Below are 22049 nucleotides of genomic sequence, written 5' to 3'. Positions count from 1 at the left end.
TGGCCAAAGTAAATTGGAAGACGCAGGCAGGGATGAACAAAGGAGTAAGTTTCCTAGAAAAAAAATGAGAAAGGTGCAGGATAGGTGTATTCTAAAAGCAAAGAAATACTCAAATGGCAAAATGGTACAACCGTGGCTGAAAGGAAAGTCAAAGCAAAAGAGGGAGCATACAACAAAGCAAAAATTAGTGTGAAGACAGAGGACTGGGAAGCTTTTAAAACCCTACAGGGAGCAACTAAAAGAATTATTACGAGGGAGAAGATGAAAGATGAAAGCAAGCTAGAAAACAATATCAAAGTGGATAGTAAATGCTTTTTCAAGTGTAAAAAAAGACAAGAGTGGATACTTGAGATTGTCTATTTTAATGCAAGGAGTATCATGAGCAAGGTGGATGAACTCGAGCGTCAATCAATACATGGAACTATGATGTTTGTGGCCATTACAGAGACTTGGATGAATCAGGCAGGAATAGCTCCTGAGTGAGCCGGGCTTTAGATGTTTCAAAAAGGACAGAAAGGGAGGCAAAAGAAATGGATGTGTGGCATTGCTAATCGTGGATAGTATCACGCCTCCAGAAAAGGAAGAAGTCATGGGAGGATTGTCTACTGAATCATTATGGGTGTAAGTCAGAAACAGGAAGGGGGCAATGACTCTACTGGGTGTTTTTTTATAGACCCCCTGCCCCAAAAGGTATCAGAGACATCGCGGAACAGATAGGGAGGCCGGTTCTGGAACAGTGCAATGATAATAGAGTTCTTATGATGGGTGATTTTAACTTTTCTAATATTGACTGCCATCTCCTTAGAGCAAGGGGTTCAGATGGGGTGGAGTTTGTTAGGTGTGTTCAAGAAGGTTTCCTGGCGCAATATGTAGATAAGCCAACTAGAGGAGAGGCTGTACTTGATCTGGTATTGGAAAATGAACCTGGTCAGGTGTCAGATCTCTCAGTGGGAGGGCATTTTGGAGGTAGTGATCACAACCCTATCTCCTTTACCATAGTGCTGGAGAGGGATAGGAGCAGAAAATTTGGAAAAACATTTAATTGGGGTAGGGGGAAATATGATGCTATTAGGCAGGAACGGGAACATAAATTGGGAGCAGATGTCCTCAGGGAAATGTATAGCAGAAATATGACAAATGTTCAGAGAACTTTGCATGGCATTCTGCATAGGTATGTTCCATTGAGGCAGGGAAAGGATGGTAGAGTAAAAGAATCATGGTGTAAAGGATATAGAAAATCTAGTTAAAAAGAAACGAAAAGTTTAGGAAAGGTTTAAGAAATTAGGTATTGTTAGAAAATTACAAGGAAGGCTGCCAGGCAGGAGCTCAAGAATGAAATTAGGAGAGCTAGAAGGGGCCATGAAAAGGCACTGATGAGCAGGATTAAGGAAACACCCAAAGCATTCTACAAGCATGTGATGAGCAAGAGGATGAGCTATGTGCAGAAGGGTGGGTTAGTAAGTTTGCTGATGTTACAAAAGTTGGGGGTGCTGTGGACAGTCTGGAGGGTTGTCAGAGGGTACAGCAGGACATCAATAGGATGAGAGGTGGCGAGTCCTGAACCCTAGTCCAAAAGTCACAGCGAGCAACTGATGATATGCTACCTGTCCTAGACGTTGTCAGCTACATCATCAGTTTTACATGGATGTCTAGGGAAGTGTTCACAATGAGCAAGGAATACAGAGAGAATAAAATGAGCTACGGTAGGAGTAGTGTGAAAATGGGTGCTTTATGAGTGGTGCAGACTTAGTCAGTCAAAGGGCCTGATTCCATTATGGTTCCTTGATAACTCTAACCCCATGAATTTCCATTCTCTCCACTATAATTACTCTTGATCATGCGTACTCTCTTTAAAGGTAACATTCTGTTGCAATCAAGATATTACTTCCAATAGTCAACCATTATCAATGTTCTGCACACAGAGCAATCTGTTTCAGAGCTGCTGTCGGTCAAATAGACAATTTTTGTTGAGGTAGCCATGCCAACTGGGACTTCAATTATCATTTGTTACTAACTCCCAACATCAAAAGCCAAAAGCATTTTGAATCAAATTCAGGTACCCTTAGTTGAATGTTCATAATAATTTGTAAACTGAATGTTCACAAATCAATCTGTATAAACAGTATTTGTACAGTCGGCCCTCCTTATCTGCGGGTTCCACATGCGTGGATTCAACCAATCGCGGATCGGGAAAACCCGGAAGTTCTCTCTCCAGCACTCGTTGTTTCAGCATGCACAGACTATGTTTTCTTGTCATTATTCCCTAAACAATACAGTATACCAACTATTTACATAGCATTTACATTGTATTAGGTATTATAAGTAATCTAGAAATGATTTAAAAGTACAGGCAGTCCCCGGGTTATGAAGGAGTTCCATTCCTGAGTCCGTCTTTAAAACAGATTTGAAGTCGGAACAGGTACATCCGGTATTATTTAGCATCAGTTAGTCAAACGTTTGTCTTAGTATATAGTATATACTTTACCTTTCTATGCATATAAAACACTTAAGAAACATATGTATTTCAATAATTAAACCACTGTGTTGCTTTTAATAATTTTTTGGATACTGTTGGTGGGGACAAGTTGCAGTGGTTGCGTCTCTGGCACCGAGACTGGACCCTCAGCTCAGAAGGGAATGAGGGAAAATAGGAGAGCAGTAGTGATGGGAATTCGATAGTTAGGGGGACAGATAGGAGGTTCTGTGGAAGAGATCGAGAAACCCAGATGGTCTGTTACCTCCCTGGTGCCAGAGTCCGTGATATCTCGGATCGAGTTCTCAGTATTTTCAAGAGGGAGGGTGAGCAGCCGGATGTCGTGGTTCATGTAGGGACCAATGACGTGGGTAGGAAGAGTGAGGAGGTCCTGAAAGGTGAGTTTAGGGAGCTAGGTGCCAAGTTAAAGGGCAGGACCTCCAGGATAGCAATCTCAAGATTGCTACCAGTGCCACGTGCAGGTGGGTTTAGAAATAGTAAGATAGTGCAGATCAACACGTGGCTGAAGACATGGTGCAGGAGGGAGGGCTTCAGATTTATAGATAATTGGGCAGTTTTCCAGGTAAGGTGGGACCTGTTCTGGCGGGACGGTTTACATCTGAACTGAAGGGGGACAAATATTCTTGCAGGTAGGTTTGCTAGAGAGGCTCCAGTGGATATAAACTAGATACGGGGGGGGGGAACCAGAGTGTAGGAACAGATGTATAGGAGAAGGAAGAGAAAGAAGACAGTAAAGATCTTTCTACTGTTAGAGATAAACAGAGAGGAAGAGGTGGAGAATTTCTTAAATGCGTTTATTTTAATGCTAGGAGCATTGTAAGAAAGGTGGACGAGCTTAGAGCATGGATTGATACCTGGAAATATGATGTTGTAGCTATTAGTGAAACATGGTTGCAGGAGGGGTGTGATTGGCAACTAAATATTCCTGGATTTCGTTGCTTCAGGTGTGATAGAATCGGAGGGACAAGAGGGGGAGGTGTTGCGTTGCTTGTCAGAGAAAATATTACAGCGGTGCTCTGGCAGGATAGATTACAGGGCTCGTCTAGGGAGTCTATTGGGGTGGAATTGAGCAATGGGAAAGGTGTAGTAACACTTATAGGGGTGTATTATAGACCACCTAATGGGGAGCAAGAATTGGAGGAGCAAATTTGCAAGGAGATAGCAGATATTTGTAGTAAGCACAGGGTTGTGATTGTGGGAGATTTTATTTTTCCACACATAGACTGGGAAGCCCATACTGTAAAAGGGATGGATGGTTTGGAGTTTGTAAAATGTGTGCAGGATAGTTTTTTGCAGCAATACATAGAGGCACCAACTAGAGAAGGGACAGTGTTGGATCTTCTGTTAAGGAATGAAATAGGTCAGGTGACGAAGGTATGTGTTGGGGAGCACTTCGGGTCCAGTGATCACAATGCTATTAGTTTCAATATGGAGGATAGGACTGGACCCAGGGTTGAGATTTTTGATTGGAGAAAGGCTAACTTTGAGGAGATACGAAAGGATTTAGAAGGAGTGGATTGGGACAATTTGTTTTATGGGAAGGATGTAATAGAGAAATGGAGGTCATTTAAAGGTGAAATTTTGAGGGTACAGAATCTTTATGTTCCTGTTAGGTTGAAAGGAAAGGTTAAAAGTTTGAGAGAGCCATGGTTTTCAAGGGATATTGGAAACTTGGTTAGGAAAAAGAGAGATATCTACAATAAATATAGGCAGCATGGAGTAAATGAGGTGCTCGAGGAATATAAAGAATGTAAGAAGAATCTTAAGAAAGAAATTAGAAAAACTAAAAGAAGATATGAGGTTGCTTTGGCAAGTAAGGTGAAAATAAATCCAAAGGGTTTCTACAGTTATATTAATAGCAAGAGGATAGTGAGGGATAAAATTGGTCCCTTAGAGAATCAGAGTGGACAGCTATGTATGGAGCCGAAAGCGGGGAGATTTTGAACAATTTCTTTCCTTCGGTATTCACTAAGGAGAAGGATATTGAATTGTGTAAGGTAAGGGAAACTATGACGATTAAAGAGGAGGAAGTACTGGAGCTTTTAAGGAATATAAAAGTGAATAAATCTCTGAGTCCTGACAGAATATTCCCTAGGACCTTGAGGGAAGTTAGTGTAGAAATAGCAGGGGCTCTGACATAAATATTTCAAATGTCATTAGAAACAGGGATGGTGCCGGAGGATTGGCGTTTTGCTCATGTGGTTCCATTGTTTAAAAAGGATTCAAAGAGTAAACCTAGCAATTATAGGCCTGTCAGTTTGACGTCAGTAGTGGGTAAATTAATGGAAAGTATTCTTAGAGATGGTATATATAATTATCTGGATAGACAGGGTCTGATTAGGAACAGTGAACATGGATTTGCGCGTGGAAGGTCATGTTTGACAAATCTTATTGTATTTTTTGAAGAGGTTACGAGGAAAGTTGATGAGGGTAAAGCAGTGGATGTTGTCTATACGGACTTCAGTAAGGCCTTTGACAAGGTTCCACACAGAAAGTTAGTTACAAAAGTTCAATCGTTAGGTATTAATATTGAAGTAGTAAAATGGTTTCAACAGTGGCTAGATGGGAGATGCCAGAGAGTAGTGCTGGATAACTGTTTGTCAGGTTGGAGGCCAGTGACTAGTGGTGTGCCTCAGGGATCTGTACTGGGTCCAATGTTGTTTGTCATATACATTAATGATCTGGATGATGAGGTGGTAAATTGGATTAGTAAATATGCAGATGATACTAAGGTGGGTGGCGTTGTGGATAATGAAGTAGGTTTTCAAAGCTTGCGGAGAGATTTAGGCCAGTTAGAAGAGTGGGCTGAACGATGGCTGATGGAGTTTAATGCTGATAAGTGTGAGGTGCTACATTTTGGTAGGAATAATCCAAATAGGACATACATGGTAAATGGTAGGGCTTTGAAGAATGCAGTAGAACAGAGTGATCTAGGAATAATGGTGCATAGTTCCCTGAAGGTGGAATCTCATGTGGATAGGGTGGTGAAGAAAGCTTTTGGTATGCTGGCCTTTATAAATCAGAGCATTGAGTACAGGAGTTGGGATGTAATGTTAATATTGTACAAGGCATTGGTAAGGCTGAATTTGGAGTATTGTGTACAGTTCTGGTCACCGAATTATAGGAAAGTTGTCAACAAAATAAAGAGAGTACAGAGAAGATTTACTAGAATGTTACCTGGGTTTCAGCACCTAAGTTACAGGGTAAGGTTGAACAAGTTATGTCTTTATTGTTTGGAGAGTAGAAGATTGAGGGGGGACTTGATAGAGGTATTTAAAATTATGAGGGGGATAGATACAGTTGACATGGATAGGCTTTTTCCATTGAGAATAGGGGAGATTCAAACAAGAGGACATGAGTTGAGAATTAGGGGGCAAAAGTTTAAGGGTAACATGAGGGGGAATTTCTTTACTCAGAGAGTGGTAGCTGTGTGGAACAAGCTTCCAGTAGAAGTGGTAGAGGCAGGTTCAGTATTGTCGTTTAAAGTAAAATTGGATAGGTATATGGACAGGAAAGGAATGGAGGGTTATGGGCTGAGTGCGGGACAGTGGGACTAGGTGAGAGTAAACGTTCGGCACGGATTAGAAGGGCTGAGATGGCCTGTTTCTGTGCTGTAATTGTTATATTGTTATATGGTTATAATAATTGTAGCTTTCATCAGAGCAGGGCCTTTCACATGCTCCATTAAAATTGTTGCAATCATTGACCAACTTTAGTCTAACGCTTTTCCAATGACCGATGGTATTTCACCTCTTTCCGATCGCTTTATTATTTCCACTTTATTTTCAATCACGATTGTGATTATTTTCGTCAACAGAAACACTGCAGAATCAGAGCTGCGCCGGGTCCTAAACACCACTGCACTGAAACAGGTTAAATAAGGTCTGGGGTTCCGCTGGGTCCTAAGGTCCATCGCATTGAGACAGGTTAAATAAGGGACTTGAGCATCCGTATTTTTTGGTATCCACGGGGGTTCCCAGAACCGATCCCCCGTGCATAAGGAGGGCCGACTGTATATACCAACTCCTTTGATTTCAATGGGGATAAAATTACACATTGGAAACTGTCATGTTCAATCACTTACACGGTTTCATGGATTAGGAACTCCCGATGCTCTTACCGTTTCCTCCTGCGTTTTTCCGTCCTCTCCTCAGCCACCCTCCTGTTCTCGTCTAGTTTCTTCTGGAATTCTTCATCCAGACGTTGCTGAAAAGCAAAGGATTTTTACTTTACACAGCACAACATCATATCACATTTCTAATGCATGCTAAAGAGCAGGAAGACTGAAGCCAGGCTTAAATGACTAGTAATTTACAATCTCTGCAGCAGCTCACTACAGAAGCCCCACAGCAATTTCCATCAAATCTAGATGATAAATGTTTAAGACACCTCATTACACAACCACACTTAATTGATCTCAATATTTACCAACCAGGCCCTCAGCAGGATTCCATAGTTCTACCATTAGGTAGAAATTAATTCAGCATGAAAACATCACGTCATAGTGTTAGCAGATGAACATCAAGATGTTAGGCAGCATGACAGCATAGTGGTTAGCTCAATGCTTTACAGTACCAGCAACCCCAGTGTAATTCCTGCTGCTGCCTGTACTCCCTGTGACTGCATGGATTTCCTCTGGGTGCTCCAGTTTCCTCCCACAGACCAAAGACATACCAGTTTGTAGGCTAATTGGTCATTGTAAGTTGTCCCATGATTAAGTTAAGATTGCTGGGCAACAGTTCGAAGAGCCAGAAGGGCCTATTCCGCACTGTATCCCAAGAAATAAATAAATAAATAAGGCTAATGTAGGCGTACTTACAGTAAACGATGGTAACTATATTCTGTAAACAATCATACAAACTGCACATCCAAGGGAACTTACTCAGCATTTATTTTCCAACAAAATTAAGAGACAACATTTTCAATATATTATTTAGGAATGAGAGCTTGAAATTTGATCCATTGATTATCCCAACAGCCATCAAAGCTTCACTGATAACTTCACTTCTGCCCTTCTGTGACTCAGTTCATCCCTAGCTTACTCTTGTTTTCAGGTATTGCTAGCCAATCAGACAAAAAATTGGCTTGACAGAAGACAGACAGATTGTTTCTCAAGCCTATGATCAGGGGTGTGCTGCAGGGATCAGAGCTGTATTTCCTGTCCTTCATGTATTTTAATGAATAATACTAAATTGATTGTATAATCACATTGAAGAATACTATCTAATATCACAAGAATATCTTGAACAACCAGGCCGGGGGCGGTAGATGGAGTTTAATTCAGAAAAATACAAGCATTTACATTTTGGTAGGTCAAGCCAAATCAGGCAAAGTACAGGTAAAGTTCACGGCAAAGTACTAGGGGGTGTTGCAGAACAAGAGACCTTGGAATGCAAGTAGGTCATTCATTGAAAATGTCGATGCAGGGAGACAGTTTAGCGAAGATTATGTTTACCTTGGAATGCTAGGTCATCATTCATTGAAAGTGTCGATACAGAGAGACAGCTTTGCAAAGATTATGTTTGTCACACTGGCCTTTATCAGCCAGAATATTGAACACAAGAGTTGAAATGCCATGCTACAACTGTAAAATCATAAGTATTATGTACAATTCTGGTAACCACATGATTGAAAGGATGTCATCAAACTGGAAAGGTTGCATAAAAGATTTACAAAAATGTTACTGGGACTGTGGTGGTTTGCGTTATAAGGGTAGACCGGATAGGCTGGAATTTTTTTGCCTGATGCGTAAGAAGCTAATAGGTTACCTTCATGGGATTTATATCATGGGGTGCAGATACACTGCCTATAAAAAGTATTCAACATCCCCCCCCCCCCATACATTTTCATGTTTTATTGTTTTACAACATTGAATCACAATGGATTTAATTTGACTTTTTTTGGCAGTGATCAACAGAAAAGCTCTTTCATGGCAGAATGTAAAAAGATCTCTACAAATTACAATTACAAATTAATTATAAAACACAAATAATTGATTGCATAAATATTCACCCCCTTCAACATTTAGTAGATGCACCTTTGGCAGCAATTATAGCCTTGAGTCTGTGGATATAAGTCTTTACCAGCTTTGCACATCTGGACACTGCAATACTTCCCCATTCTTCTTAACAAAACTTCTCAAGCTCTGTCGAATTGCAGGGGATCATGAGTGAATGGTTCTTTTCAAGTCCACCCACAAATTCTCAATTGGATTGAGTCCTGGACTCTGACTTGGCCACTGCAGCACATTGTTTTTAAGCTATTCCTGTGTAGCATTGGCTTGGGGTTATTGTCTTGCTGGAAAATAAATCTTCTCTGAATTTGCAGTTCTCTTGCATTTTGCATCAGGTTTTACTCCAGGAGTTCCCTGTATTTTACTGCATTCATTTTACCCTCTACCTTCTCAAGCTGCAGTGAAGCATCTCCATGGCATGTCACAGCCACCATCATGCTTCATGGTAGGGATGATATGTTTTTGATGATGTGAAGTGTTTGGTTTATGCCAACATAGTGTGTCTGATGGCCAAAAAGCTCAATTTTGGTTTCATAAGACCACAGAGCCTTCTTCCAGCTAACTTCAAAGTTTCCCACATGCCCTCTGGCAAACTCAAGCCAAGATTTTTCTCCAACAGTGGCTTTCTCTTTACCACTCTCCCAGTAAGCTGTGACAGGTGAAGCACCTGGGCAACAGTTGTGTACACGAGGAAATCTGCAGATGCTGGAAATTCAAACAACAACACACACAAAATGCTGGTAGAGCACAGCAGGCTAGGCAGCATCTATAGGGAGAAGCGATGTCGACGTTTCGGGCCGAGACCCTTCGTTAGGACTAACCGAAAGGAAAGATAGTAAGAGATTTGAAAGTAGAGGGGGGAGGGGGAAATGCGAAATGATAGGAGTAGACCAGAGGGGGTGGGATGAAGCTAAGAGCTGGAAAGGTGATTGGTGAAAGTGATACAGAGCTGGAGAAGGGAAAGGATCATGGGATGGGAGGCCTCAGGAGAAAGAAAGGGGGGGGAGCACCAGAGGGAGATGGAGAACAGGCAAACAACTAAATATGTCAGGGATGGGGTAAGAAGGGGAGGAGGGGCATTAACAGAAGTTAGAGAAGTCAATGTTCATGCCATCAGGTTGGAGGCTACCCAGCCGGTATATAAGGTGTTGTTCCTCCAGCCTGAGTTTGGATTCATTTTGACAATAGAGGAGGCCATGGATAGACATATCAGAATGGGAATGGGACGTGGAATTAAAATGTGTGGCCACTGGGAGATCCTGCTTTTTCTGGCGGACCGAGCGTAGGTGTTCCACAAAACGGTCTCCCAGTCTGCGTCGGGTCTCACCAATATATAAAAGGCCACACCGGGAGCACCGGACATAGTATACCACACCAGCCGACTCACAGGTGAAGTGTCGCCTCACCTGGAAGGACTGTCTGGGACCCTGAATGGTGGTGAGGGAGGAAGTGTAAGGGCAGGTGTAGCACTTGTTCCGTTTACAAGGATAAGTGCCAGGAGGGAGATCGGTGGGAAGGGATGGGGGGGACGAGTGGACAAGGGAGTCGCATAGGGAGCGATCCCTGCGAAAAGCAGAAAGAGGGGGGGAGGGAAAAATGCGTTTGGTAGTGGGATCCCATTGGAGGTGGCGGAAGTTACGGAGAATTATTGTTGGACCTGGAGGCTGGTGGGGTGGTAGGTAAGGACAAGGGGAACCCTATCCCGAGTGGGGTGGTGGGTGGATGGGGTGAGGGCACATGTGCGGGAAATGGGAGAGATGCGTTTGAGAGCAGAGTTGATGGTGGACGAAGGGAAGCCCCTTTGCTTAAAAAAGGAAGACATCTCCTTCATCCTGGAAAGAAAAGCCTCATCCTGAGAGCAGATGCGGCGGAGACAGAGGAACTGTGAGAAGGGGATAGCCTTTTTGCAAGAGACAGGGTGGGACTCGGGATAGGGTTCCCCTTGTCCTTACCTACCACCCCACCAGCCTCCAGGTCCAACATATAATTCTCCGTAACTTCCGCCACCTCCAACGGGGTCCCACTACCAAACGCATTTTTCCCTCCCCCCCCTCTTTCTGCTTTTCGCAGGGATCGCTCCCTATGCGACTCCCTTGTCCACTCGCTCCCCCCCCATCCCTTCCCACCGATCTCCCTCCTGGCACTTATCCTTGTAAACGGAACAAGTGCTACACCTGCCCTTACACTTCCTCCCTCACCACCATTCAGGGCCCCAGACAGTCCTTCCAGGTGAGGCGACACTTCACCTGTGAGTCGGCTGGTGTGGTATACTGCGTCCGGTGCTCCCGGTGTGGCCTTTTATATATTGGTGAGACCCAACGCAGACTGGGAGACCGTTTCGTGGAACACCTACGCTCGGTCCGCCAGAAAAAGCAGGATCTCCCAGTGGCCACACATTTTAATTCCATGTCCCATTCCCATTCTGATATGTCTATCCATGGCCTCCTCTATTGTCAAAATGAATCCAAACTCAGGTTGGAGGAATAACACCTTATATACCGGCTGGGTAGCCTCCAACCTGATGGCATGAACACTGACTTCTCTAACTTCCGTTAATGCCCCTCCTCCCCTTCTTACCCCATCCCTGACATATTTAGTTGTTTGCCTGTTCTCAATCTCCCTCTGGTGCTCCCCCCCCCCCCCCACTTTCTTTCTCCTGAGGCCTCCCGTCCCATGATCCTTTCCCTTCTCCAGCTCTGTATCACTTTTGCCAATCACCTTTCCAGCTCTTAACTTCATCCCACCCCCTCCGGTCTACTCCTATCATTTCGCATTCCCCCTCCCCCCTCTACTTTCAAATCTCTTACTATCTTTCCTTTCGGTTAGTCCTGACGAAGGGTCTCGGCCCAAAACGTCGACAGCGCTTCTCCCTACAGATGCTGCCTAGCCTGCTGTGTTCTACCAGCATTTTGTGTGAACAGTTGTATATGCAGTCTCTCCATCTCAGCCACTGAAGTTTTTAACTCATCCAGAGTTGTCATAGGTCTCTTGGTGGCCTCCCTCACTATCCCCTCCTTGCACGGTCACTCAGCTTTTAAGGTCGATCTGCTCAAGACAGATTTACAGCTGTGCCATATTCTTTCTATTTCTTGATGATTGACTTAACTGTACTCCAAGGAGTATTCAGTGACTTGGAAATTTTCTTGAATCCATCTCCTGTCTTGTGCTTTTCAATAACCTTTTGCTTGGATTTGCTTGGAATGTTCTTTTGTCTTCATGGTGTAGTTTTTGCCAGGATACTGACTCACCAGCAGTTGGACCTTCCAAATACAATGCAATCAACTGAAAGACCTTGATTGCACACAGAGCAGTCTCTATTTAACCAATTATGTGACTTCTAAAACCAATTGGCTGTGCCAGTGATTATTTGGTGCGTCATATTAAAGTGGGTGAATACTTATGCAATCAATTATTTTGTGTTTTATATTTGTAATTAATTTAGATCACTAGATGGAGATCCATTTTCACTTTGACACGAAAGGGTCTTTACTGTTGATGATGATGTTGATGATGACATCGTCGACTCAGGCCTGAGGCCAGCGTCAGGCATTCTCATGACTTACAAAGCACCGAATGAAAGACTGTGTGGCACGCCACTCCTCACACAGGCATTTCGCAGTACTTTTATTTTACAAGGTCGAGTAGCAAGCTCAACACTCAACCCGGCACGGATGGAAAGCATACTCAGCAACGGCCTGATTGGATTCGAACCCAGGAACCTCTGTTCCGGAGTCTGGCGCTGATGTCACTGCACCACGAGCTGACCTAAACTGTTGACCAGCGTTAAAATAAGCCAAATTAAATCCACTGTGATTCAATGTTGTAAAAGAATAAAACATGAAAACTTCCAAAGGAGGTGAATACTTTTTATAGGCACTGCACAAGTTAAATGGTCACAGGCATTTTCCCTGGTTAGGGAGTCCAAAACTTGTAAGCATAGATTTAAGGTAAGAAGGGAAGGTTTTAAAGAGAAGTAGAAGGGCATGTCATTCACACAAAGGCTGGTGGGTATAAGGGAAATGCCAGGGGAAAAGGTAGAAGCAGTTAAATTACAACGCAATGGATTCTGGTTAATTGGAACACATCTGGACCAGTATATTTTGGCCCAATTAAGTGGTTGCCTCAATTAACCAAAGGCTCATGCAAATAGCTAAGAAGGTATAAAAAAAAGACAAACTACCTTTTCGCTGGGTAATGATATAAAATTTTGCTAAGAATACATACATCATACATCAGAAGACATACATCAGTTGCACTAATGGACGGACAGATGATCCAGTTTAATCAGACCAAATGTGAGGTGTTGAACCTTTGGAGATCAAAGGCAAAGGTACATGGTTAATGACAGGACTCATAACAGTGTTGATGTGCAAAGAGATCTTGGAGGTTCAAATCCATAGCTTCCTGAAAGTGGGTGCACAGGTTCATACGGTGGTAAAGAACACGTAAGACACGCTTGCCTTTATTAGTCAAGGCACTATGTTTGAAAGTCTGGAAATTATGTTACAGTTTTATAGAAATCTAGTTAGGCCCAATCTGAAGTACCACATTCAGTTCTGGTCATTCGGTTGTGTAAGAATGTGAAGGCTTTGGAGAGGGTGCAGAAGAGGTTTACCAGGATTCTGCCTGGATTAAAGAAGTGCTACAAGGAGAGGTTTAAAAAGGTTTTTATTCTCTAGAGCAGCAGAGGCTGGGGGGGGGAGACCCAAGAGAAGTTTCTAAAATTATGAGAGGCCTATATGGAGTAGATGGCTGTATCTTTTACTAGGGTCAAAATGTCTAATACGAGAGAGCACACATTTAAGGTGAGACTGTAAAGTTCAAAGAGGATGGGCAGGGCAAGTTACGGTTTTCTTTATACAGAGAGTGGCGGGTGCCTGAGATGTACTGCCAGGGGTGATTGTGGAGGCAAATAAGATACAGGCATTTAGAGGCTCTTAGAGACATGAATGTGCAGAGAATGGAAAGATATGGATATAGTATAGGCAGATGGAATTAATTTAGTTAGGCATTCAATTATTAGTTTAATTAGTTTGCACATCATCATGAGCTGAAGGAGGCATTGATTATGTGGATAGTCAGAGGCTTTATCCCAGGGCTGAAACGACTAACACGAGAGGGCAGTTTTAAGGTGCTTGGAAGTAGGTACAGAGAAGATGTCAGGGGTATGTCTTTTTACGCAGAGAGTGGTGAGTGCGTGGAATGAGCTGCTGGCGATGGCGATGGGGGCGGATATAATGGGGTCTTTCTGTTAACAGACTCCTGGATAGGTACATGGAGCTTAGAAAAATAGAGGGCTATGGGTGACCCTAAGTAATTTCTATAGTTAGGACATGTTCGGCACAGCTTTGTGGGCCAAAGGCGGTGTATTGTGCTGTAGGCTTTCTATATAACCATATAACAATTACAGCACAGAAACAGGCCATCTCGGCCCTTCTAGTCTGTGCCGAACGCCTACTCTCACCTAGTCCCACTGGCCCGCACTCAGCCCATAACCCTCCATTCCTTTCCTGTCCATATACCTATCCAATTTTACTTTAAATGACAATATCAAACCTGCCTCTACCACTTCTACTGGAAGCTCATTCCACACAGCTACCACTCTCTGAGTAAAGAAGTTCCCCCTCGTGTTACCCCTAAACTTTAGCCCCCTAACTCTCAACTCATGTTCTCTTGTCTGAATCTCCCCTATTCTCAATGGAAAAAGCCTATCAACGTCAACTCTATCTATCCCCCTCATAATTTTGTAAGATTCAAAATTAAGATGTGCATTTCTGACAGGCCCGGGTTAAAGTCAAAGGACAAATGTGATTTAATTATGTCTGGGTTAAAGTCTGTAAACAAGTGTGATTTAATTATGAATGCAGAAGCCTTGACAAAATTAACTGTTTGTGGAATCATTGAAGTCCTGAGATATGGACTATTGTTTTACAGAAACGTGTAAAAAAACAACTCCAAATATGGAATGGGAAAACACTGTGTACCTCCTGAGTCAGGGAGGAGGGGTGGTAAGGAAGAAGGATAAAACCTGCTGCCCTGTAAGGTTCAGGGTTCCCTTCTCTGAGGGGGCCCAGCTCTGCAGAACTGTTAATAAACTTTGTTTCCTTGAATTTGTCTTGAAGCCATTATTCGGGAGCGTGGCTCGTTTCTGACAACTTGGGGGCTCGTCCGGGATCCACACTCCAGCCGTGAGGGGGGCAAGGAAGGACATCGGAGAAGGTGCACCCTGCCGAGTTCGGCAGTCCCTGATTCCTTGCTCGTCGCCCCGCGCGGCTTGAGCGAGTGATATCCGGCGGACTCAAGGAAACAAAGAGGGGTTGTCGAGGCAGTTGAGACAGTGAGCGATCGAGTAATTTCTGTGCACAGGACCCAGGTAAGAAATTGAATTCCTGTAGAGACGTAGTACACAAGAATCGTGGAACTGCGGGGTTCCTGCAGGTGATTTCTCCTGTAGAGACGTAGTACACGAGAATTGTGGAACTGCGGGGTTCCTGCAGGTGATTTCTCCTGTAGAGACGTAGTACACGAGAATCGTGGAACTGCGGGGTGCCTGCAGGTGAATTCCTGGGCGATCGCGGTAATACAGGTTCCGGAATTGGACAGGAGTGACCGAGCTAGGTGGGTCACATTCAAATTAAATTCCTGCAGAGACGTAGTGCACGAGAATTGTGGAATTACGGGGTGCCTGCGGGTGGATTGGAACCGAGCAAGTCCTCGAGATGGGGAATAAGGGGTCTAAGAGAGAAAAGGGTAAAGGAAATCCAGGCGCCAATGATGAAAAATACCCCGGGGTACCCCCTGATAGTCCGTTGGGACGGATGTTAGAAAATTGGGATTATGGGAGGCAAAAAGGGAAGTCAAAGAAAAAATGATACAGTACTGTGAATTCTGGTCCCGCCAGCCGATCCAAGGGTCGGCTGTGTGATGGCCTAAGTTCGGGTCTAGCGAGGATTGGGTACAACAAGCCCTTAATCTGTACGTGAATTCAAAACCTAACGTTAAACCCGAAGAAAGTGATTATGCCCTATGCTGGTTACCAACGACAAATAGTTATAAATTGAAAACGATAAATGAAGGGGGACAGAAAAAGAATACATGGGAGGTGCTCGACCACCTGCCGCCCCATATGTGCCCCCTACCGCTCCGCAAATCGAAGACCCTGAGACGGAGGTTGGCCAACAGCTGATTCGTGTTGAATTTGTATCGAAAGCATGGCCAGAAAAAAAAAAACTGGAAAAACTAGAAGATTGGAATACTAAACCCTTAAGTGAACTACTTAGGGAGGCACAGTAAGTGTTTGTAAGAAGGGATGAAGAGAAGCAGAAGACGGCAAGGATAATGGTCCAGACAGTGCGACAAGTAACCGCAGATAGTAGAGAGAGAGACAGGGACCATGGTTGGATCGAGGTAGTAGCCCGGAGCAAGGAGGAGGGCTAAGGAAGGCTTTAAGATGTTTTCACTGCAACGAAGAGGGACACTTCAGGCGCGAGTGCCCCAGATACCGACAGGAAGTGCGCTCGTACGCTATGATGGAAGATGAAGACTAGGGAGGTCGGGGGTTCCACCCCTTGGGGATGAATTATCGGCAGGAACCCCTGGTAAATTTAAAAGTAGGTCCCCAAGGGTCAGATACAACCTTTATGGTAGATTCGGGTGCCGAAAGATCTAGCGTAATCCAGATACCCCCCGGCGCCCGGACAGGAACAAAAGTAATGGGGGTATCCGGTATTGGAGGAAAGACAATACAAGTGCCCATTGTGGACAACGTGGAAGTCGGATATGAAGATAGGGCAACAAGGCAAGACCTTCTCCTGCTACCCTCGGCGGGGTTTAACCTATTAGGAAGGGATCTGCAAGTTCAATTGGGTATTGGAACCGTGCCAAGCAATGGAGAAATAATAGTAAAATTATTTGCATTAAAAGAAGAGGACGATCAGAAAATAGAGCCCGAGGTATGGTATAGAGAGGGAAACAGGGGAGGATTGAACATCAGCCCTTTACAGATCACCTTGCTACCAGATGGTCGCCCAGTGAGGAGGAAGCAGTATCCCATCGCGATGGAGGGAAGAAAAGGGCTGCAGCCGGTGATTGAAGGACTGATCGCTGACGGACTACTGGAGGAATGTATGTCACCGTATAATACCCCAATACTCCCGGTGCGCAAGCCAGATGGGACTTATCGGATGGTACAAGACCTGCGGGGTCTAAATGCAGTTGTCCAGACCCGATACCCGGTAGTGCCCAACCCTTACACACTGATGAGTAAGATCTCCCCTGACCATGAATGGTTCAGTGTAATAGATCTAAAAGATGCCTTCTGGAGTTGCCCGCTAGAAGAGAGCAGTCGTGACATGTTTGCGTTCGAATGGGAAAATCCTACGACGGGGCGGAAAAGACAACTCCGGTGGACGGTCCTGCCACAGGGGTTCACCGAATCACCTAACCTATTTGGGCAGGTCTTGGAGCAAGTACTAGCAGAATTCCAATGTGCTCCAGAGAGCCAACTGCTACAGTATGTGGACGATCTATTACTATCCGGGCCAACACAGGAAGGGGTGCAGGAAGACACCATCAGACTACTGAACTTCCTGGGGAAGCAGGGGCTACGGGTCTCAAAGAAAAAGTTACAATTTGTAGAAAAGGAAGTAAGGTATCTGGGACACCGGGTCAGTAAAGGACAGCGATGCATTACCCCAGAAAGGATAGCTGGAATAACGGGAATGTCACTACCACGTACCAAGAAGGAGATACGCACCAGTTAATTTGCGATGCACTTGATATCGAATGGAAGTACCATACCCCGTGGCATCCCCAGAGTTCGGGAAGAGTAGAACGAATGAACAGCACCCTAAAGGCACAACTGACCAAGTTGATGTTAGAAACCAAACTACCATGGACTAAGTGTCTCCCTATTGCCCTTTTAAGAATACGAACAGCAAGGACATAGGAATATCCCCATATGAGATGTTGTTCGGACTCCCGTATTGGAATAAGGTGGAAGGATACCCCACGCTACAAGGGTGTGATATCTTTGTAAGGGACTATTTACTGGCACTGTCCCATTCCTTTGCAGAACTGCGGAAAAAGGGTCTCTTAGCCCAGACTCCGCTGCTCGATTTTGCTTTACATCAGATCGTGCCTGGAGATTGGGTTCTGGTAAGGACCTGGAAGCCGGAGAAGTTACAGCCACAGTGGGAAGGCCCTTTCCAGGTCCTGCTAACAACAGAGGCGGCTGTACGGACAAAAGAAAAAGGGTGGACACACGCATCCAGGGTAAAAGGACCGGTGAAGCCCGAAAGCCGCACTGAGTGGACCTGTGTTCCCGGCGAAGAACCGATGGTGGTGAGGCTAAAAAGGCAGCAAAAATGAACTCTATGTGGACTGTAACATTATTGACTGTAATATATTTGATTCTATATGTTGGGGAAATTGAAGGGAAATGTGACAAGTGCAGAACCGTGGTACGAGTGGGGCAGAGGGTGTTCCCAGGATCATTTGTGTCCCACTCGCATGTGAATGATCGATGCTATGATCTAAGCAAGAGAGAAACATGTTGGGAGAATAGTAAACCTTATTACCAAGTCTATAATAAAGGATACATGGGACAGGGGGGGACCATGAGAAGTCTCAGCTGTCCCAGGAAAGACCGGAGTTCTTCCTCCTGCATCAGGAGGGTGACCGGAAGCTGTTAATTAAGCTGTTTGATTCATTAAGGAGAGAAACACGGGAGATAAAGGTGGGCGAGTGGGGTGATGAGTGGCCACCGGCTCGCATCATTGAATACTATGGGCCAGCGACCTGGGCCCAGGATGGGTCGTGGGGGTATCGCACTCCTGTCTACATGTTAAACCGAATTATTAGACTGCAGGCGGTGGTGTAAGTGATAACCAATCAAACGGCACTGGCATTGGAGCTGTTGGCAAAACAGCAGAGTCAGATGCGAACAGCAATATACCAGAACAGGCTGGCTGTGGATTACCTATTGGCCTCTGAAGGCGGGGTATGTGGGAAGTTCAATCTTACAAACTGTTGCCTTATAGACAACAGTGGAAAGGCCGTGTTAAAAATATCCGACAAAATTCGGAAACTGGCCCACGTGCCAGTACAAACCTGGAGATCCCTGGGGAACATGAGTTGGCTAGACGGGCTACTGGGAGGTAGTTGGTGGCGCACCGCTCTCCTAGTAGCATGCAGGGGTCTAATGATTCTCTTACTTTTGCCGTGTTTGATTCCTTGTATACGAACACTGATCAGGCGCAGTATATTCCAGCTCCAGGCAGTAGCGATACCCCATCATGGGACAAACGAGCTAAAACTTATGCTATTAAAGAAAAAGGGTGGTGGGCCCCCTGGGAGTGAGAGAATGCTAGCTGAAACGCACATCTTAAAAAGAAAAAGGGTGGTATTGTAAGATTCAAAATTAAGATGTGCGTTTCTGACAGGCCCGGGTTAAAATCAAAGGACAAATGTGATTTAATTATGTCTGGGTTAAAGTCTGTAAACAAGTGTGATTTAATTATGAATGCAGAAGCCTTGACAAAATTAACTGTTTGTGGAATCATTGAAGTCCTGAGATATGGACTATTGTTTTACAGAAACGTGTAAAAAAACAACTCCAAATATGGAATGGGAAAACACTGTGTACCTCCCGAGTCAGGGAGGAGGGGTGGTAAGGAAGAAGGATAAAACCTGCTGCCCTGTAAGGTTCAGGGTTCCCTTCTCTGAGGGGGCCCAGCTCTGCAGAACTGTTAATAAACTTTGTTTCCTTGAATTTGTCTTGAAGCCATTATTCGGGAGCATGGCTCGTTTCTGACAATTTTAAATACCTCTATCAAATCCCCCTCAACCTTCTACGCTCCAAAGAATAAAGACCTAACTTGTTCAACCTTTCTCTGTAACTTAAGTGCTGAAACCCAGGTAACATTCTAGTAAATCTCCTCTGTACTCTTACTATTTTGTTGACATCTTTCCTATAATTCGGTAACCAGAACTGTACACAATACTCCAAATTTGGCCTCACCAATGCCTTGTACAATTTGTACTATGTTTCTATGGCTGATCCTGGATCCCACTCAAAACCATACACCTACCTTCTCTCCATATCCTTTGATGCCCTGACCAATCAGGAAACTTAAATATACCTATGGACTTGGCCTGCATCCTTTGTCCAACAATTCAGCATCATCTGCAAACTTGCAGTTATTACACTTACTTCCCTACAGTATCCCAGGAGTCACCTAGAAAAGGACTTCCTTTTTCCCAACTGCTTCCTGTCTCTCAGCCACTTCTCAGTCTACACCAGTATATTACCCCCAATACTATACGCTTTAATGTTGCATATTAACTTCTAACTTGTTTATTGAGTCCAAATACACCACTAATTTGACCTTTTCCTATAAAGGCTGGGTAACCCAGTTATGCTCTTCGACGCAGACTGGGAGACCGTTTCGCGGAACACCTACGCTCTGTCCGCCAGAGAAAGCAGGATCTCCCAGTGGCCACACATTTTAATTCCACGTCCCATTCCCATTCTGATATGTCTATCCATGGCCTCCTCTACTGTCAAGATGAAGCCACACTTATTGGAGTATAAAAGTATAAATTTACCAAAACTATGAAGTCAGTTCTGAGCTTGCTATTTGCAGTTCTGAGCTTCCTATTTGCTATGCATGTACTCAATTTAGTAGAATGAAATCTTAGGAATGTAGAGGAAGCTAAAGAGCTAAAGAAATGTAGATTAGAACATTGCTCAGTTCTGAGTTTGCTATTTGCTATGCATGTACCCAATTTGGTAGGAGACTGCAGTCTTAAGATGACAATGGTGTGTTAATGAGAGGTTGCTACAGAAAGAGCTTGCTATTTGCTATGCATATATCCTAAAAATGTAGAAGACAATGATGTGTTAATGAGAAGTAGCTAAGAGATACAGATTAGAACATAATTAAGTCAATTGATAGAAACAATAGGGACAATGATGTACGTGAGGTACGTGTAATACGCAACTATAGATCAATTACATATGCTAATGCAACTGGACCAGGAGATTGCTATAAAAAATGCTGTGTCCAAAGGATAGTGGGGGGGGGGGCAATCAGCGACTAGCTCACTGACTGTCTCAGCTTTGATTTGCAAATTAAAGTTTAACCCTTCTTGAAGAATCTTCTGCGTCTCCTGGTCATTTGTGAGGCACGAAAAACCACGACACACTCAGGTTGGAGGAACACCTTATATACCGGCTGGGTAGCCTCCAACCTGATGGCATGAACATTGACTTCTCTAACTTCCGTTAATGCCCCTCCTCCCCTTCTTACCCCATCCCTTATTTATTTATTTATCCCCCCTTTTCTTTACTCTTTTTTTTCCTCTGTCTGCCCCCGACAATCATTCCTTGCCTGTTCTCCATCTCCCCCTGGTGCTCCCTTCCCCCTCTCTTTCTCCCTAAGCCTCCCATCCCATGATCCTTTACCTTCTCCAGCTCTGCATCCCTTTTGCCAATCACCTTTCCAGCAATTAGCTTCACCCCACCCCCTCTGGTCTTCTCCTATCATTTCGGATTTCCCCCTCCCCCTCCCACTTTCAAATCTCTTACTATCTTTTCTTTCAGTTAGTCCTGCTGAAGGGTCTCAGCCTGATACGTCGACTGTACTTCTTCCTATAGATGCTGCCTAGCCTGCTGTGTTCCACCAACTTTCTGTGTGTCTGCTCTTCATTCTTCCGTTACCTGGGTTGCATGTTTATCCATGAATTCCTCTCTCATGTACTCCCTGCGACGAAGGTGTCTGTAGACATGGAACTCTCCACTCCCTGCACCAGCACTTGATCCTGCAACCAAAGGACATTTATCACTTCTTGTACAGTCAAAAGAATAATGATTAGTACTCAGCGTCTCTCAAAATGCAAATATGAGAACTTCATGTGCCAAATCTAGCGTGCAGTGGATGAGAAATGAGTCCCCGGTCATCTGTGCCATTGGAGTAGAATTCGCAGCTGGCATGTCATTGCTTTCTGATGCACATCCTCAATACAGGCATCCTCCCAATGGGAAATTGTGGAAGGGATCTACCCAGAGCCTCATAGTAATAGGAATCAATGTCCCCAGACAAAGAAAAACAATCATTCTGATTGTCTATTAACCACATCTGTCAAAATACGGATGTTTCAGAAATTAAGACTAAAATTTAAGAACAGTAAAACTTTTTTTTTAAATTAAATACATATTTCAATCTCTTGCAGCTTTACCCTGCCAGAGTGGCAGGAGGGTTGAGCACATTCCCCACCATAAACAGCAGAGAACCTCCGCAGGTTTAATCATCAAATGTTTCCGTTCAGGACGACTATAGCTGAAATCTGCAGTCACAGCCATCAATACTTCAATAAGCAACATTGTTTTAAGATGCTTAAAGAGTCCGTCAATCCTAAAAATCAGTGGAATCTGGACTGCAGACTCAGGATGAGAGTGGTTTCTCTTCTAGAAAAGCCGGTCTACAAATAACATTGAAACAGAGCTCCTTAGATTCCCACTCCCTACTATCCTGCCAGCAG

General features: G+C 44.2%; 1 protein-coding gene across 1 annotated transcript in view; it reads right to left on the bottom strand.

Moving 5' to 3' along the window:
* The window catches only part of prkrip1 (PRKR interacting protein 1), a 38606-nt gene that overhangs the window by 5044 nt on the left and 11513 nt on the right, over positions 1-22049 (bottom strand). Inside the window, exons 3-4 of the mRNA XM_073053878.1 lie at positions 21229-21329; positions 6615-6700 (exon numbers count right to left, since the gene is read on the bottom strand). Coding sequence (XP_072909979.1) covers positions 6615-6700; positions 21229-21329 — 187 coding nt within the window. The remainder of the gene's footprint in view (positions 1-6614; positions 6701-21228; positions 21330-22049) is intronic.

This window comes from Hemitrygon akajei, chromosome 8 (genome assembly GCF_048418815.1).
Source record: "Hemitrygon akajei chromosome 8, sHemAka1.3, whole genome shotgun sequence".
Taxonomy (NCBI): domain Eukaryota; kingdom Metazoa; phylum Chordata; class Chondrichthyes; order Myliobatiformes; family Dasyatidae; genus Hemitrygon; species Hemitrygon akajei.
The sequence above is the reverse complement of the archived record's forward strand: the minus strand, read 5'-3'. Positions and strand labels throughout refer to the sequence as shown.